This window comes from Stegostoma tigrinum, chromosome 21 (genome assembly GCF_030684315.1).
Source record: "Stegostoma tigrinum isolate sSteTig4 chromosome 21, sSteTig4.hap1, whole genome shotgun sequence".
Classification (NCBI taxonomy): domain Eukaryota; kingdom Metazoa; phylum Chordata; class Chondrichthyes; order Orectolobiformes; family Stegostomatidae; genus Stegostoma; species Stegostoma tigrinum.
The window spans coordinates 44,748,438-44,768,037 of record NC_081374.1 but is presented as its reverse complement, the minus strand read 5'-3'; the positions used below and the strand labels follow the sequence as shown (position 1 = coordinate 44,768,037).

The window sequence follows — 19,600 nt, the reverse complement described above, 5'->3', positions numbered from 1 at the left end:
TCAAAGGTCCCGAACCCAACTTTGTCACTCAGAATAATTGGAATCCACAACAGCAAGCCAAGCACTTCCTCAAGAATGTCCTTGTGGTTGTCATTATACCACACCTTGGTGAGCTGCCACAACCGACAGCTAGAGATCTTGGTATGAATTCTCTCCTGGAACAAATGTTCAATCTGTTCATAGAGCCATACAGCATGCATCAATGAACCAGGACGGAACTTTCCCTTGCCTAGCTTGCCTGAGGTCCTCCCTCATTTGTTCAATCGTCTAGTTAGTCTGTAGATACTGCATAGGGTGCGGTTTTGCTGCTCACCATCATCCCTGGTTTGCCCTGGATGATCTTGATATAACCCTCTAGTATGGTCACTAAATGGTGTGCAGCCTGATACCCTGTAGTTATCCCATGGTTTCCTGTTGATTGTCTGTATTCAGTCTTTCTAGGGCTTGTTAGACTTGTTGGGCCTAATTTTCCAAATTAGCTAAACCGAGGGTATTGACCATTGACACTCCTGCCCATAAGCTGTGGCTAGATCATTAAGGAATTCCCTTTTATCTATCAACTGGTAGGGGGTTGTCATCTACACACACCATGATGTCTGCTGGGTTGGCTACAGGTATCCTGGGTACATCATTTTTGCCTTGTGCCGGTGCTAAATGTTTGGATACAGTCATTATAACAATAAATAATGTGATAAACGCTCTGTAAGGGTTGCCTTCCTGTCCTGGAGTAGCTGCTGTGGTGTAGTTGCCAAAAAAAACAAGAGTAATTTCTTTAAATATCTTTGTTCAGTGTCTGACGCAGTGTTCTATATGACATATTTAAAATTGTCCAATTCAAGTTGTCACCCATTCCTGGCCTCTGCCGTTTTCTTTAAGAAAACAAAAATGGCTATAGATCAATGTTTACTGTGGAGACGGATATGGAAGATAGAGAACATGGGAAAACAAATAGTTACATCTTGAAAAATGTCCATATCACAGAGGAGGAGGTCCTGGACATCTTAAATGCATAAAGGTGATAAATCCCCGGGACCAGATCAGGCGTACCCGAGTACTCTGTGGGATCTCTAGGGAAGTGATTGCTGGGCCCCATGCTGAGATATTTGTATCATTGATAGCCAAAGATGAGGAGCTGGAGGACTGGAGGTTGGCTAATGTGGTGCCACCGTTTAAGAAATGTAGTAAGGAAAACCCAGAAACTGTAGATCAGTGAGCCTGACATCAGTGTTGAACAAGTTGTTCGAGGGAATCCTGAGGGACAGGATTTACATGTATTTGGAAAGGTAAGGACTGATTAGAATCATAGAATCCCTACAGTGTGGGAACAGGTCATTTAGCCCAACAAGTCCACACTGCCCTTCCGATGAGCATTCCACCCCTGCCAATTCCCTTACCCCTGCATTTCCCATGTCTAATGCACTAACCTAAACATCCCTGGTCACTGTGGGCAATTTAACAAGGTCACTTCATCTACTCTGCACATCTTTGGACTGTGGATGGAAATGCACGCAGTCACGGGGAGAATGTGCAAACTCCACACAGACAGTTGCCCGAGGGTAGGATTGAACCTGGGTCCCTGGCACTGTGAGGCAGCAGTGCTAGCTACTGAGCCAACATGGCTTTGTGTGTGGGAAATAGTGTCTCACTAACTTGATTGAGTTTTTTGAAGAAGTAACAAAGAGGATTCATGAGGACAGAGCATTAAATGTGATTTGTATGGACTTCAGTAAGGTGTTCCACAAGGTTCCTCATGGTAGACTGGTTAGCAAGGTTAGATCACATGGAATACAGGGAGAACCAGCCATTTGGATACAGAATTGATTCAAAGGTAGAAAACAGGGTGATGGTGGATGGTTGCTTTTCAGACTCGAGGCCTGTGACCAGCGGTTTGCCACAAGGATCGATGCTGAGTCAACTGCTTTTTGTCATTTATATAAATTATTTGGATGTGTACATAGGATATATGGTTAGTAATTTTGCAGTTGACACCAAAATTGGAGGTGTAATGAATAGCAAAGAAGGTTACCTCAGAGTACACCCTTGATTAGATGGGCCGAGGAGTGGCAGATGGAGTTTAATTTAGATAAACGTGAGGTGCCAGATTTTGGAAAGGCGAATCAGGGCAGGACTTGCACACTTAATGGTAAGGTCCCGGGGAGTGATGCTGAATGAGGAGTCCTTGGAGTGTAGTTTCATAGTTCCTTGAAAGTGGACTCCAGGTACATAGGTTAGCTAAGAAGGCATTTTGTATGCTTGCCTTTATTGGTCAGTGCATTGAGTATAGGAGTTGAGAGGTCATGTTGTGGCTGTACAGGACATTGGTTTGACCACTTCTAGAATATTGTGTGCGCTTCTGGTCTCCCTGGTATAGGAAGGACATTGTGAAACTTGGAAGGGTTCAGAAAAGAGTTAAGGATGTTGCCAGGGTCCAGAAAAGATTACGAGCGTATTTCCAGGCATGGAAGGTTTGAGCTACATGGAGAGGCTGCCGAGGCTGGGGCTATTTTTCCTGGAGCATCAGAGGCTGAGGAGTGAACTTATAGAGAAGTTTGTAAAAACATGAGGGGCATGAATAGGATAAACAGAAATGACCTTTTTCCCAGAGTTGGGGAGTCCAAAACTAGAGGACATAGGTTTAAAGGGAGAGCGGAAAGATTTAAAAGGAACCTAGGGAACAACGTTTTCACATAGAGGGTGGTGCATGTATGGCATGAGCTGCCAGAGGAAGTGATTGAGGTTTGGTACAGTTACAACATTTAAAAGGCATCTGGATGGGTATATGAATAGGAAGGGTTTAGAGGGATATGGGCCAAGGATTTAGGATATCTTGTCAGCATGGACATGCTGGACCATAGGATTTGTTTCCATATTGTATATTTTTATGGCTGTATAATAAATATGCCCTTATACGTGAATGTCAGGTTATGCACTCGTGTTTAGGGACCTTTAAAGCCATTGCCATTGTGGGGTTGCCCTTGTCATCTTCAGTATTTTTTAGGTGCAGCATGTTTTCGTTCCAGCTGTTGCTGCCAGGATGGTACCCTGGATGTTGGCCCCTTTTTCTAAATTTCCCAATGCTAGGTTGGAATTTTAGGTGCCCCAACAGTCCGGAATGAAATTGCTGGTTCAGCCACAGTTATAGCATGGATCAGGTTTGAGGTTCATTTGTGGGAGTTCTTGCCTTCTGGGTGAAGGGGACTTCTATGAAGCGGGTGTCTGTCTGGGAATCCTTAGTGTGTTCGTACCCCATCTTTCATCCCTGTAAGGTGGAGGGAGTCTGTAAAGAAGTCCAGATCGCGCTTATGTGCCTGGGCTCTGGTTTTGGCTGTGGGCCATGGGTGGGGTTTGAAGGCATTGTCACCTGGGAGGTAGGTGGCAGTGGTCCCCATTTGTGGGGCAGAGGCAGGTGGGGTGCAAATATGCCAATTTGGGGCCTGACATCATCTCCCTGGGGAGGTAGAACCCCAAAGGCACACATTGTCTTGTTCTGGGCAGAGACCTTGTTTTCAAGGGACTGTGCTTGTTCCCAGTACTTTGAATGCTCCATACTAGGGCCTGATGTGTATTGCTCTGTATTACAGGCTTGGACAACCTGTATGGCTGCTTGGGACTCCCTACACTGTTCTTCCAGCTTGTCAATGCATGCTGAGGCTGCCTCCTGCTCCTCAAGGACCCTCCTCTCACTAGAATGGTTTCTTTCCAAATGTAACTGCAACTGTCCCAAATGAAATAGATTTTCCTGCATTCTGGTGTCCTGCTCTTTAACTACAAATTTTAACTTTTCTAATTCATCAGTAGTGATTTATAATTGCTCCTGCAGCAATCTAATCTCAGCTAGTCATCTACGGGATTTATCTAGGCTACAAGCTATTGCTATTTCTATGGTTATCTTTGTGGCCTTCTTTCCTAATTTATAATATATTTCTTGCCAGATGCCTTGGGCTGTGAAACAGCTAGGCCCAGGACCAGGTTAGGCTGCTACAGAATTCTGACTATTTGGGCCACTTTTTAAAATGGTATTGTCTGAGGTTGGCCTCTTTTATTGTCTGTTTTGCTAGCAAGCATAATATTGCTGGGTCCTTCACTGGATTTCTGTTAAAAGTAAAGATTCCTTAATTCTTTGGAACTCAAAACTCAGCTCTCAAGCACAAAGTAAAGTTCCTTCCAGTCTTAAAATAAAAATGACTTTCCCTCAATTCTGTCCCTACCAAACACTTCTGGCGTAGGGGCAACGAGAGGTTGAAATATGGCGTAAACATATCCCTACTCATCTAAACTCAAAATAAACTAAAATTCAAATCCTGGTCAGCTCCATCCCCATCAAACATTCCCAGGTCAGGGACAAGGGTTTAAAATCAGAAGAAAATTTCTTCTCCTCATTAGAACTGAAAAGAAATAAATAATATAAAGCTCCCCTCACACTGACCCCACCAAACATTCTGGGACAGGGACATCAGAGAATTAAAATAAAAGCTTCCTTGGTTTGTTCAAGGAGTCCAAAATGTGTCTAGGGTTTCTAGACAAGAGGCCCACGTCGACCCACCTCCACACTGATTCCTCACAGTCCCTCTGTATCCTGTTACCTTTTTTCAGCTCATGCTTTACTCACCCTGTCTGGAGAACACCTGGCTTGTACTGTGCCTGTCAGTTTAAGGTACTTGATTTATAGCTCAGTTGTGGTCAGTGTCAAGATCAGTTTATATCCTGGCCTTCGTGTGGGGCAGCTACCGCATGAACAACCAGCTCAAGCTGGACATGCAAGATCCCAGGCAAGGTTGGCACTTCAGGTTTGGATGTCCTCAAGGGTCACTTCAAACCAAATTCTCTTAACAGGGTCGCTACATGTTGTTTGGTGCTTCCTTAAAACAAATTAGACAACTCTGATCAGAATATAATGATTGAATTTGTTCAGATGCCCTACAATACTGAAGTGGTCGAGTCAATACAAACACAAGCTGGCACCAATACAAAACAGTTCCAACTTTGTTAGGAAAAAAAGTTACAACAATCTTGAATTTTTAACTAATCATTAATACTATTTGGCCCCTTTAAGGATACAGGATTTCCGGGGTCTCTTGTAGATTTTACGCATTTGCTCTCTCTTTCTCTCTCTGTCTGTGTCTCTGGGTCAGTGCAGCTGCTTTCTTCCTGTCTCTTTCTGGATGGACAGCTGGTCTCTGCATCTTGCCATGCTGATCTTCTCAGACAATTCCAAGAGGTTCCAAGAGAGAGGTCTGCAGATGAAGCCATATTTTTATACCTGTTAGATGGTTTTCTGAACTTTCTGTAGTTCTGGCCAATCAGGGAGATACATATAATAGTTTGAAAAAAGAGTCAATCATTTAGATGGCATGAGATAGCAGGAACTGCAGATGCTGGAGAATCTGAGATAACAAGATGTAAAACTGGAAGAACACAGCAGGCCAAACCGCATCAGAGGAGCAGTAAGGCTGACGTTTCGGGCCTGGACCCTTCTTCAGAAAAGATTTTCTGAAGAAGGGACCAGGCCCGAAACGTCAGCCTTCCTGCCCCTCTGATGCTGCTTGGCCTGCTATGTTCATCCAGCTCTACACCTTGCTATCATTTAGATGGTATGCCAGTTAATTTCTTTGTGTAGCAGAACTCTGGCTGCTGTATTTGCATCGTGTATGGCTCTTGTGATTTCAGATTTTCACTTGGTCAATGTACCCAGCATCCATTGCTGTTTGGCCAAATTAATAAGATGTGTTTTAGCAGCCAGGAGACTGCTACTCCACATTCTTCAAGGCACAGGTCAGAGATGTGATGGATTACACCCTGCTGGTCTCCATGATTGCAACTCCAACAACATTCAAGAAACTTGAGCCCCCTCAAGGGCAAAGTAGTCACTAGTGATGCTCAGTAGCAACAGTGTATACCATCTACAAGATACACTGCAGAAATTCACCAAGGTTACTTAGCACCTTCCGAACCCAGGCCCACTACCATCTAAGAGGACAAGGGTAGCCAGTCACTGGAACACCACCAACTACAAATTTCACTTCAAGCTATTCACCATCCAGAATTGTAAATATACTAGCTTTCCTTCACTGTCGCTGGGTTAAAATCTTGGAAGTCTTCCCCAACAGCATTCTGGATTGGCCTACGGCACACGTATTACAGGGGATAAAGAAACAGCTTACCACCACCATCTTCAAGGGCAACAAGAGATGGGCAATGAATGCTGAACCAGCCAGAAATACCCACATCTTATGAGTAAATTACAAAAAAAATCAATACCAGGTATGTTGGGATTTTTAGGAGTTTTGACAGTTGACAACTCACAGCCCAGAGGACTTAACATTGAACATAGAACATTACAGCACAGTACAGGCCCTCGATGTTGTGCCAACCTGTCATACTGACCTCAAGCCCATCTAACCTACACTATTCCATGTACGTCCATATGCTTATCCAATGACAACTTAAATGTACCTAAAGTTGGCGAATCTACTACCGTTGCAGGCAAAGCGTTCCATTCCCTTACTTCTCTCTGAGTAAAGAAACTACCTCTGGCATCTGTCCTATATTTCTTTCACCCCTCAATTTAAAGCTATGCCGCCTCATGCTCGCCGTCACCATCCTAGGAAAAAGGCTCTCCCTATCCGCCCTATCTAACCCTCTGATTATTTTATGTTTCAATTAAGTCACCTCTCAACCTTCTTCTCTCTAATGAAAACAGCCTCAAGTCCCTCAGCCTTTCCTCGTAAGACCTTCCCTCCATACCAGGCAACATCTTAGTAAATCTCCTCTGCAACCTTTCCAAAGCTTCCACATCCTTCTTATAATGCGGTGACCAGAACTGTACACAATTCTCTAATTTCAAATAACCTTCCCATCCCATTCCACAGCTCCCTTTCCAGTCCAACACCTCCCTTCCATTCCACCTAATGACCCTCCTTTCCAGTTACGAACTGGATTCATCCCTCTCAACGACCAACCAGGTTGTACCTACTACTGGTATCCACCTATCACCACCATTCTGCTACACCCACCTCCAGCCCTGAAGAAAGGTAATACCCAAAACATTGACTTCTCCTTTCCTCCAGATGCTGCCTGGCTTGCTGTGTTGGTCCAGCCTCCTGTTTTGTCTATTGTTCTATTGAAATGATTTGGTTTGGAGCAGTGTTCTGGCTAGAGTAGACACAACGGTTAATTTCTCACTCGCTGATACATTACTTACTAAGAACCCATCTGTCATTCGTAGGTAGAAAAGCCCAAATTTTTCCAGTCTTGTGGCTGTTCTGTAAATATCCTTGAATATCTCATCCTGAGGCAGCAGATCTCTGGCCTTGGGCTGATTGTAGATGGGAAGTGGCTAACCCACTTGAGATTTGATTTTCTGGTGGAAGACACCAACTTTGCTTTGTTATTTTTGCTGATGGAGCACTTGGGAAAACTAGCACTGGAATTGCTTTGAAGCCACTCACAGAATTGTGTACTGTGTCAATTGGAAAATTGTGTCCAATCTAAACCCTTCCTATTCATGTACCCATCCAGATGCCTTTTAAATGCTGTAATTGTACCAGCCTCCACCACTTCCTCTGGCACCTCGTTCCATACACACACCACCCTCTGCATGAAAATGTTACCCCTCACCTCCTTTTTAAATCTTTCCCCTCTCATCTTAAACTTATGCTGTGTAGTTTTTTACTAGCGCATTCTAGGAAAAGACCACGGCTATTCACCCTATCCATCTCCCTCATAAACCTTATAAACCCCTGTAATGTCACTCCTCAGCCTCCAAAACTCCAGAGGAAAAAGCCCCAGCCTATTCAGCCTCTCCCTATAACTCAAACCCTCCAGTTCTGGCAACATCCTTGTAAATCTTTTCTGTACCTCCTCCAATATCACAACATCCTTCCGACAGTAGGGTGAACAGAACTGTACACAGTACTCTAAAAGTGGCATCAGCAATGTCCTGTACAGCCACAACATGACATCCCAACTTTATTCAGTGTTCTGACAAATGAAAACAAGCATGCCACATGCCTTCTTCACTACCCTATCTATTTGTGACTCCACTTTCAAGGAACTATGAACCTGTAACTATAGATCTCTGTGTTGACATGAAAAACCTAGAATTTGTAATCAACCTAGCTCAGATATGTTGTGACACACCTCTGGAACAGTTGGTACTTAAAGTCAGACCTCCCGGCCCAAATGTAGGGGCACTATCACTATTATAAGAACACTGAACTAAAATATATATTTCCTTGAGTTTCACTTATGTGGTCACCCAAACTTTGTTGAAAATGAAAGCAGTTATGCTGACGTAATGGTTGATCAGTTGAAATAGGAACCTGAGGATGTTACTGGCCATGTATATTTGAAGGGTAGATTCCCGTACACAAAAGTAGAAGAAACGGTGCTGTACTGACTCTTGATGTTATTCCCTTTGCCATTGTCCTTTCTGTACCCACAGAAAACGATTGACAAGGAAGAGCTGGAAGCAATAGCTGGTACAACTGAACAGAAGGACACAACCAGTGAACAGGAGCCTGATTCTGAGAAACAAAACCAGGAATCCACAACAGACTTATAGTTAGCATGTAGGCCTTCTTTGATGAAAGTATAGTGAACAAGTCATCGGGCTTTGGAGATGTCTAACACAATGGCTTATGTCTATGTAAAAGATCGCTGGGCTAGAGATATCACACACCTCTTCCCTCCCTTCCCAGTATTCCTCTTCCTACCTGCAGTGTAAATGGATTAATTTTTCCATTGCATTTCCAGTCAAATCAGACAAGCTGAAACTGCTCTATTTTTTACGGCCATGACATTTAAACATATTAATGTCTGTGTTTTTAAAACTTTTGATGTTATTTGCATTACTTGGGTCAGTGTCAATGTCGACTCCCATAAACAACCCTCATTCTTGTTCTCCACGTGGCTGTGACAAGATCACAAAGTCAAACTGAGAACTTGTGACTGGATTCCAAATTACTGGTGTATGAATTGCAGCCACATGCCATACCTGTTTGGAGTGGAGGGATTGATCATAGACTGCTGTTTGCAGATCAGAGAAGGTTTCACATGCTGAGGTGAATTTAATCAGACTTGGCACAACTTTGTGCAGCTTCTAGCTCTTTGTCCAGCTGTTGCCAGCAGTACATTAGCTTCATGAGAGCAACTGCTGAGAATGTTTCATGTAACAAATTAAGGCCATGCTACTCCCATTTAGATCCGACGTGGTCCCACTTTGCTCCCATCTAGATTTGTTGTGCTCCCATCCAGACTCACCCACCCTGTTCTCCACCCAGACACATTCTCTACTGACCCTTTTCTTAACTCAGACCCGACCCTGCTGTTCATCCAGATTCTATGATGTTCTGCATCATTGCTTATTTGTTGTTATGTTAAGTTACAAAATATGTTCAGATGCTGTAAACTGTAATTTGTTCATTCCTAATTACATTAAAAGTATACCAGTTTGTCCTTTCACTCATACACATGCTATCAAGCCAGTCTCTAGAGGTTAGAAGAAGTGATGAGATTATGGATCCATTTCACACTGCACTAACTAGATTGATAGAAACTGTAACACACCAGCATGCCGTAAATCAGAAAAGGGTACTGAACATAATGGATACATGGTCTGCTTACAGGAATGGTCAGAGTACGGTGGGAGATGTTGATGCCAAATAAGACGCAGGAAAAGAATAGAAAAGCTCTGGAACGGTGAAGGCAGTATTGAGAGAAAGGGTCTTCAGAAGATGAGAGTTTGCAGTATGAAGAATTGTGGGAAGCAATGTCAGAAGGTGATGGAATAGAACCTGGAAGAGCAAAGTTGGTGAAAAGTCACACATAAGACTTAGATATTGTTGACACTGAGTGTGAGGCAGGAATGAGGGTGTGAGGAGAAAATGAGGGTGTAAGGTGCTAGATACTGTTGAGGAAGAGTGTGAGGTGGAAATGAGGGTGTTTGATACAGTTGAAGCAGAGTGAGACAGGAATGAGGGTGTGGGTGCTGTTGAGGGAAGGTGTGGAGGAATTTGAAGTGTAAAATGATTTTCAAATCCATTATTCTGTGGTTTGGGGAAGCAATAGACGTGGTGAAAATGGTTTGAGGTAATTTGCATGAATAAGGACACAGGTCATAATGTCTAAGGCAACCTCATGTTTGTTGATGTCAGGAATGGAGGGACCAACAAAAGACTTAGAAGTGACTGAGTCTGAAACAGCAGTACATGACGGTAGGACCTGAAATGTGATATTTCAGGCTTTACAAAGCTTCTCTTGCTAATGGAAACAAAGTTGGCAAATAAAGAAAGACAAGGCATTTGTGTAAAATGACTTTACATCATTATCTGTGATGTTTAAAAAAAGATGGTAAATCCTCCATCACATCACACACACCAGTCTGGTAGTGAGATGGCCACAAGAGTGATATTCAGTTGCCCATGATGTGAGGAGCAATAAACTTCAAGGCATTTAGAATAATCAAACTATGAACAAACACTACCAGCTCTCATGCAAAAACTAGCAATACTACCTCCTGCAGTAAGGAAGTAAAATATTGTAGATGCTGGAGAGCTAAAAAGCAAAGTGATGAAGCAGGTCTGGCAGCATCTATAGAGACTAACATTTAATCTTTTGAGTCCAGAAGGCTCAGCACTAGGGACCCGGGTTCGATTCCACCCTCGGGTGACTATGGAGTTTGCATGTTTGCCCCATGTCTGCGTGGGTTTCCTCCCACAGTCAGCATTGGAGACAGTGCAGAGGAGATTTACCAGGATGTGCCTGGGCTGGATATTTTTGGTTATGGAGAGAGATTGAACAAACTGGGATTGTTTCTGTTAGAGTAGAGGAGATTAAGAGGGGACATGATTGAGATGCATAAAATTACGAGGGGCGTAGGGTACACAGGAAAAAAATAACTTTTCCTGTTGGTGAAGCAATCTGACCAGAGAGCAAAGAGCAGAGGTTTAGAGAGAGTGTGAGAAAAAGTGTTCTCAGCCAGAGGGTGGTGGGAATCAGGAACTCACTGCCTGTAAGGGCGAAGAGAAGCAATTGCCAGCAATAGGACATAGTATAGCACAGGAATATACATCTGTGCCAACCATAATACCATTCTAAACTCATCCTATCTGCCTGCATATGATGCATATCCGTGAGGTCCCTGCCTGTTCATGTGTCTCTCTAAATGCTTCTTAAATATGCTTGTATCTACTTCTACCACTTAGCAGCATCTCTGTGTAAAAAAAAATCCTTACATCTCCTTTAAACGTCCCCCCCTCACCTTAAACCAGTGCTTAGCATTTGCTATTTCCATGACTCTAACCATACCTATCCAAATTTTATATATTTCTATCAGGTCACCATCAACCCCCAACTCCCAACATGCACTCATACACACACACATAGCCTTCCCATCCTCTCCCCCCCCCCCCCCCCCCCACTGAAGCTTTAGCTAAAACAATCTAAGGTTGTCGAACCTCTGCTTTTAACTAATACACTCCAATCTAAAAACATCCTAGTAAGCCTCTTTGGCACCCTTTCCAGCACCTCCTCATCCCTCTTATAATGTTTACATGCGATACTTCAAAGCTTTAAAAAATGCAATATAACTTGCCAACTTTTAAATACAGTGCCCTGAAAGATGAATGCTAGCATGCCATATGCCTTCTTCACGATCTTACCCACTTGTGTTGCAACTTTCAGTGAGTTATGAACTGGCAGCCCAAGCCTCCAGTCAGAAAAAATCCCTCCATAACTATCCTCTGTCATGTATAACCAAGCCAATTCTGTATCCAGCTTACCAATTCACTGAAGATGCCATGTGTCTTAATTTTCTCAACCAACCTACTATCAGGGACACTGTCACATATTTTAGTAAAGTCATTTAGATAACAACTACTGCCCTTCCCCAGTGAATCATTTTCGTCAGTTCCTTTAAAAGCTCATTGAAATTTGAGAGACAACACCTCCCATGCACAAAATCCATGCTGACCATTCCTAACAACCACTCCATTCTGAATGCAAATAAATCCTGTCTCTAAGAATCTTTTTCAATAACCTACCCACCATTTGGTATGGTTCACCAGCCTATAATTTCCTGGACTGTCCTGTTTCTCTTCTTAACAAAGGAATGACAGTGGTTCTTCTCTAGTCTTCTGGGACCTCATGGATAGGATTTATGAATAATCTCATTGTAAAGGATCCTGTAGGGATGCTAACATGCTAGAATTTCAAATTCAGTTGGAGAGCAAGAAACTGGAGTTCCACACAAACATTTGAGTTAAATGTTATATGATAATTAGTAAGCATGAAGGCAGATCTGACCTAGTACTTTCAGTGGGACTGGGTGTTCTTTCAAGTTGGGCAGTTAGACTCATCATTACTCTGCCAGCCTCACATTCTGACCACTCAATCTGAACTATCAATGACCGTTTCCCCCCAGCACTCTATGCTCCACTCCCTCCCCAGCTATTTCATAAATGCTGTCCCCATGCTGATCTGAAGTGGAACTTTCGGTTGAATTTTACATTTTTTAGCTAAGTCCAGATGTATTGAGTCCATGGAAGGTTTACACTTGAGGCCAAGCAGGTTCTATATTGTTTTTATTTTAACCAAACCTGCCTCATTCATTACCTAGTCCACCCTACTGTGTCTGTTGTGTGTGATTTCGGCCCCAATTAAGCACACACTGTTACCACGATTACCACCACTCGAGGGATGCCTGCTGAAATGCCAGCATCCATTGTGCACCTGTCATGTTTGAAAGACTGCTATGTACATGAACAACCATTGGCAATCCAACATTATCCCTCACCAGCAACGTTTTGGCACAGCAACCACAAAGCCACGCTGCCCGTGGCATGTAGCCAGCTACCTTAATCTCATGAGACTCTTAATTTTAGGATTGTGGCTTTGACTCCCACATTGGGCACTGCTGTTAGAGAAATGATGATATTGTGGTTATGTCACTTAACTAATACTCTAGAATCCAAGCTAATGCTCTGAACTCATGGATTCAAATCTCACTTTGACTATTGTTGGCATTTTTGGATTGAAGCTGTATTTTATGCAAATGGAGTGAGTTACGATCCCATACTGGCTATTTGGGGAGTTCTTGCAAAGCCTCTCTTTCCAGTTATCAATTCTTAACTATACTATTGTTCCTGCCTTTTAATCTTGGGAGAGATGGGGCATTGACTTCTGCACTTGTCCCAATCTGTGTTCATTGTCCACAAATTCCACTCTCTGGCCTCATCAATATCTGAGTTAAGCCCATGTGTTATCCATTTGACCCAGAGCTGACATTTTGAAATTAAGCTTGCAGACACGTTCTACTGCTCCTCAATTTCTCACGCTACAACAAGTCTTTCATTAATACCATCTGATACCATTTCACTATCACCCATCTCCAAATCTTCTTCAGACCAGTGACTCACCAATTCTATTATTAAAACTAGATTAAAACTTCTCAAAACTCATTAAAACTAGACTCAAATCTTCCAATGCTGTCTTGACCATCCTCCAGATTGCAACTTCAGAAACTAGAACTGTGCTTCAAATGACCTATGTCAAACCAAATCTTGTTCACCACCAACACCGAATTCATGACTTACATTGATTCCCAGTCTCTCATGATCTCTACTTTAATGTTTTGCTTATTGCATATTCCTGCAAATTGTGCCATTAAGTTTTGTCCAATACCCTACAGAAGTCATTCATATCCTAAAGTTTTTGGACATGGATTTCTGTACAATCTAAAAAGGCGTGGATGATACTGAAGATAAACCAAGTGTCAACAAGCATCTCTGGCTGAAGACACTACCCTGAAGAACTCCTGTATGATATCCTGGAGCTGCTGAGATAACTGACCTCCAACAACCACAACAACCTCTTTTGAGCCAGAAAAACTCCAACCATTGGGAAGATTTACTGCTGATTTCCATTGATCACACTGTCCATAAAAATGACTCCAGGATTCCAGCTGCCTGCCACTCCAACACACCTTTGTTATCCTGCCAACATTTCTGTCTCAGACCTGCTGCAGTGCTCCTGTGAGGCTGAACACAAGCTGGAGGAGCATCACCTCATTTTCCACTTAAGTACTTTAAAGCACTTAGGACTCAACATTCAGTTTAACAATTTCATAGCATGAACACCTTCCTCTACGTTCATTACTCACCTGCACATCTATCAGCCCTGTTTTGTATAGGTTGCTTCCTGTACAGCCAACCCATTTTCGCCTATACACATTGCATGTGACACCCATTCAGCATTTTGTTCTCTCCCAGCTTAACATCAGCATTCCCTTTGCTTTTGTTTTTGTCTCTGAACTCTATATCCATCTATTCAACTCACTTCCCATCCACTCCACAACCACAAACCTCAACATCAACATAAATACCACAATTTTCTAGCCATTTTCAGTTCTGATGAAGGGTCACTAGATTCAAAAATTAACTTTGCTTTTCTCCCCACAGAGGCTTCTAGACCTGCTGAGTTTCTCCAACACTTTCTGTCTTTGTTTCAGACCTTCAGCGTCTGCGGTTCTTTGTTTCATTGCACAATTGTCAACAATCAACTGTCTGAAAACCTACCATATTCCAAGTCTAAAAATAGAGTTTTGGAATAATTGTAAAATCCCAGACTATTCAAGTTTGTGAAGTTAGAGATATAGAAGGTAAAGGGGATTGGTTAACGTATACAATATTCACTATAGGAAAAAAGGCACTTGGCAGAGATACTTATAAGGTAATACTTATGAAATGTTGTGATTGTGATAAGATTTAAGCAATCTGGTGCTGTTGTATTTATTTCGGATAAAGCTAAGGATCTCATGGAATGAAGTTCTCTATCCTCATAATGTTTTAAACAGTGTTTATCTTCACATGTCCCTGATAGTGTTTTAGGGAAAGTACCTCTTCTCATTATAAATCACTTGGTGGCAGCAAACTACTCCAAGCACAAGCCGGTAATAGTCAACATCCCAAATCTTAAACAGGTGTAGCACACAGAGCGTAACACAAGGTGCGGGGCATGAAGTGCAGGCTGCAGACTTGAGGAGGCTGAGCAGAGGGCATAGCTTGCTATTCTGCGGTTTGTACGAACACATTGCAGAACATTGCAGGGTTTGTTAGAAGCACAACTCAGTCATAGTTAGGCATTAGAATTCCCAAGGAGACTTCAATTTTACAAAGAGGTACATTGTCATGAAAGACACTTCAAAAGCAACCACTTCAGTGAATATTTAATTAAATACACAGCTTTGTTCCATTATAAAATAATTAAGAACATATAATCTTGGAGAGTGGTGAAGAAGTTGTAATTCCTGGCATCTTCATTCTGTTGATCTAGCTTCACCCCTAACTTTCTCTTCAACTGTTTCAATCAGATCAGAAACCATTACAAATGTTTCCAAAAGCAGCTTGCCTGTTTGGTTCAATTCCAATGTTGTATCAGAACTACAGTTGCCCTTGGTGAAACTTAAGTGTGACAAAGGTATTTGGCAGTGTTGGATGTCAAGCAGCCTCTGTGGACTGTTCCCAGCATTAAGTCTATGTGATGGGCAAATAGTGGGTGAGGGTGGAAGAGGGAGATGCAGGTTAAGGAACAAATTCTAAGATGTGAAAGTTTAAATCTCTGACTATTAAATATTCAATAAAGAACAGAATCTTAAACAGAAACACAGCTTATGGTTTTGGGTAGGTGCTTTTGACAGGAAACATTAGTGGTCTAAAACTGACAGACTGGAAGTATCCGAAAAAGAATTTCACAATCTAGTAGCAACACAGTTTAGTTGAGTCAATGAGTTTATATGCCTTGGACAGACTTGCAATTTGTCTTCTTCAATACAATGAAAACGTAAGCATTGTAATGCGTTACCATAGCTCCCAGAAGCCTGCCAGAGTTAACCCAGTTGAGCCTGGGATTTTACTGCAGGTAAAAACTACTGACAGCTATGCTTCCAGATTTGGTTTGCAGAGACTCACTTCAATTGGTGCTAAAAAGTATAATTTATTCATCAACATGTAACGTTTCTTAACCACAGACCTTTAGTTGTTTAGTTTACTTAACCATACATGTGGTTATTAGTCTCTAACACGATTAACATTTATTGCAATACCATTTGATTCATGCACTATTTGAATGAGTTATAAGTCATTATGATAAGCCACAAACATATCATTGCTAACTATTAATTATAAATAAACTAATATATGTAATTGTAAAGTTAATTTCGGGATGGGCAATTAAATGTATTTAGAATTAAGGGGAGCCAATTTAAGACTGAGATGGAGAGGAACTTCTTTTTTCGGAGGGTTGAGTCTTCAGCACTCATTGCATAGAGCTATAATGGATGAGCCCTGTGCATATTTAATGCTGTGATAGATAAATTCTTGATCAGTCAGGGAATCAGGGGTTACAGGGAAAAGCGCAGGAAAGTGGATGTGAGGAGAGTTGGATCAGTCATATTCCTATCGAATGGCAGAGCAGGTTCAAAGGCTAAACAGTCTACTCTTGTTTCTTATAGCCTTAAAAAGACTGTATAGGCACAAGGTAAACTGAGAGTCATGAAAAGGTCAGCAGAGTTTGGACTAGATGGATATGGAATGCTCATAGAGAATGAAGAACGGAGATTAGCAGGGCAAGTGTTGCAAAGGGTAGTCCTGAGACCAGGAAGGCGAAATGAGCTGCTGAAAGCTGAAGAAGGGGAGACCGACAGGCTTAAAAGGGGAATGACAGCCAGAGTCTACAAGTGCAACTCGGGTCTGGGCATACATCTTGGAGGCAGGAATTGGGAGTCAGGGAAGATTTCCGCAATTGATAAACAGTCATCTTAACCTCACAAGATGATGAAGAAAAACATGTATAGTTCCTGATACAGTATTTCAACATGACACTTTAAGTCAACAATATAGTTTGGACATATCTGTCATGTAATTCCTAACTTCAAATCATAGTTCACCCATAATTCACAAAACTTTAATTAAATATTCACTGAAGTGTGAAACGTATTGCCTTTAAAATTGGCTCATATTCTTGAAAATTCTAGGAGGTCTGAAAAACTCACTTCTGTTGTGGAGCAGGCAATGTTGAGTGATGGATATGGGTGCCCAGTGAAAAGAATGAAATATAAATCATTCCTCCAGATCTCATTTCTCACACATACCCCCTCTCACTCCCACACAGTGCATGCCATCCTTGTCAACCTATGTCACCCCATACCCTCTAACCATTCCCCATAGCCACACACACTCCCTATATACTCTAAAATCTCATTGATACAGTATGCTGTCTTATGCACACCCCCCACCCATCCCAATAGCTCCTAATACCTCTTATGTCAGCTTGATGGTATGCCAACTCATGATTCCACCCTTCTCCCTTCATTCACCATGCCAACCACCTAGTAACCAGTATTACTCAGGCTTACAAGAGAAAAATGAAGTTTTAGGACCCCATATTGCAGACTGCACCCTATTGACAAAAACAGTCTCGCTCATAAGATATTTAACAGTTTTTAACAGTGAAGAAGTATCAGTTGTGATACTTCTTCACAATTCTTTATAGGTTTGACACTATTTGATAGTTTTTGACAAACTTGGCATTTATTGACAAAAACAGTCTCGCTCATAAGATATTTAACAGTTTTTAATGTTCTTGACAAATTTGATACTTCTTCACAATTCTTTATAGGTTTGACACTATTTGATAGTTTTTGACAAACTTGGCATTTATTTGGAACTTTATAGCTCCAAGAAATTTATGAAGCCTTTTAACATAAGTTCCTCTTATGTTAACAGTCCGAAAGATATCTTATCCTCCTGCAAGCAGTAGCTGATCTCAGTCAAGGACACCTGAACTCCCTTTTTTTCAAATCTAACCCAAACCATCCCCAAATCATATCCATAGGAGAATCTTACCTCTTCAAAGCAATAATCTGGTTAATAAAATAAATTCACTAAGTTCAGACCAGATCTAAGCAGATCTAATGCAAAATCCAGTTTGTCTGCACTCCTGCCCCACAAAAATGGGAAGTGTCATCCTCGGGGGCAGAGTTTGCAATTTTGGGTCAAGTCAGCAACTCTTGACACAGTTCCGTGCATGTATCATTTGGACTTTTGAACTGATCATGAACCTAGTGTGGTTTTACCAATAGCTCAGTGTTTAAATAATTTTACGAACCCATGAAAAGAAAATCAGGTTAATGAGATGATCTCATCAAGAAACAGCACAACCACATACGATAGATGCCATATCTTTGAAAAGCAAACAAGCAGGAAAAACTATTGTTTAATTCAAAATAAATTCGGTGAATTTTGTCTCAGGGTGATCAAGCAAAATTCCAGAAACTCAATCATTTCCTTATTGCCCCAGTTGACAGCAACTTACCACTTATCCCTTCACTCCAAAACTTGTGAAGCTTTCCTTCAGAGGACTGTGCCAAAGCCTTAACACTTACTTTCTAGAGATTGATTATTCTCTGCAGAGACAAACAACAATAGCTTTTCTGTATTTACCTCCTTCAGGAGAACGTTTCAAGACACTTCTTAAATAGATATAATGAAAATAAAATAACTCAAGAGGCCGGCATATTGTAACCAAGTCACCCTTTTTTTTGAAATTCATTTGTGGAATGTGGGCGTTGCTGGCTGGCCAGCATTTCTTGCCCAACCCAGTTGCCCTTCAGAAGATGGTGGTGAGCTACCTTCTTGAGCCACTGCAGTTCTCTTGTAGTGGGTTGACCCACAATGCTATTAGGGAGGGAATTCCAGGATTTTGACCCAGTGACAGTGAAGGAACGGTGATATATTTCCAAGTCAGGATGGTCAGTGACTTGAAGAGGAACTTGGAGGTGGTGGTGTTCCCATGTATCTGCTGCCCTTGTCCTTCTAGATGGAAGTGGTCATTGGTTTGGAAGGTGCTGTCTGAGGATTTTTGGTGAATTTCTGCAGTGCATCTTGTAGATAGTACACACTGCTGCTACTGAGTGTCAGTGGTGGAGGGAGTGGATGCTTGTGGATGTGATGTCAGTCAAGCGGCTGCTTTATCCTGGATGGTGTCAAGCTTCTTGAGTGTTGTTGGGGCTGCAGTTATCCAGGCAAGTGGGGACTATTCCATCACACTTCTGACCTGTGCCTTGCAGCTGGTGGACAGGTTTTGAGGAGTCAGGAGGTGAGGTACTTGCCACAGTATTCCTAGCTTCTGGCCTGATCCTGTAGCCACTCTGTTAATGTGGTGAGCCCAGTTGCATTTCTAGTCAATGGTAACCTCCAGGATGTTGATGGTGGAGGATTCAGTAATGGTAACACCATTGAATTCAAGAGGGGGGGCAGTTAGATTGTCTCTTATTGGTGATGGTGATAGCCTGGCATTTGTGTGGCGTGAATGTCACTTGCCAGTTGTCAGCCCAAGCCTGGATATTGTCCAGATTTTGTTGCATGTGAACATGGACTGCTTCAGTATCTGAGGAGTCATGAATGGTGAGCATTGCACTATAATCGGCAAACATCCGTACCTCTGACCTTATGATGGGGGGAAGGTCATTGATGAAGCAGCTGAAGGTGATTGGGCTGAGGATACTACTCTGAGGAACTCCTCCAGAGATGTCCTGGAGCTGAGA

General features: G+C 42.2%; 1 protein-coding gene across 2 annotated transcripts in view; it reads left to right on the top strand.

Annotated features, from left to right (window-relative positions):
• The window catches only part of LOC125462696 (sodium-coupled monocarboxylate transporter 1-like), an 84,178-nt gene extending 74,794 nt beyond the window's left edge, over nucleotides 1-9,384 (top strand). Inside the window, exon 16 of one of the 2 annotated variants that reach the window (XM_059653227.1) lies at nucleotides 8,444-9,384. In XM_059653227.1, coding sequence (XP_059509210.1) covers nucleotides 8,444-8,563 — 120 coding nt within the window. In that variant the 3' untranslated portion in view covers nucleotides 8,564-9,384. The remainder of the gene's footprint in view (nucleotides 1-8,443) is intronic. The other variant, XM_059653228.1, reaches the window with a different exon arrangement.
• Nucleotides 9,385-19,600: the final 10,216 nt, after the last annotated feature.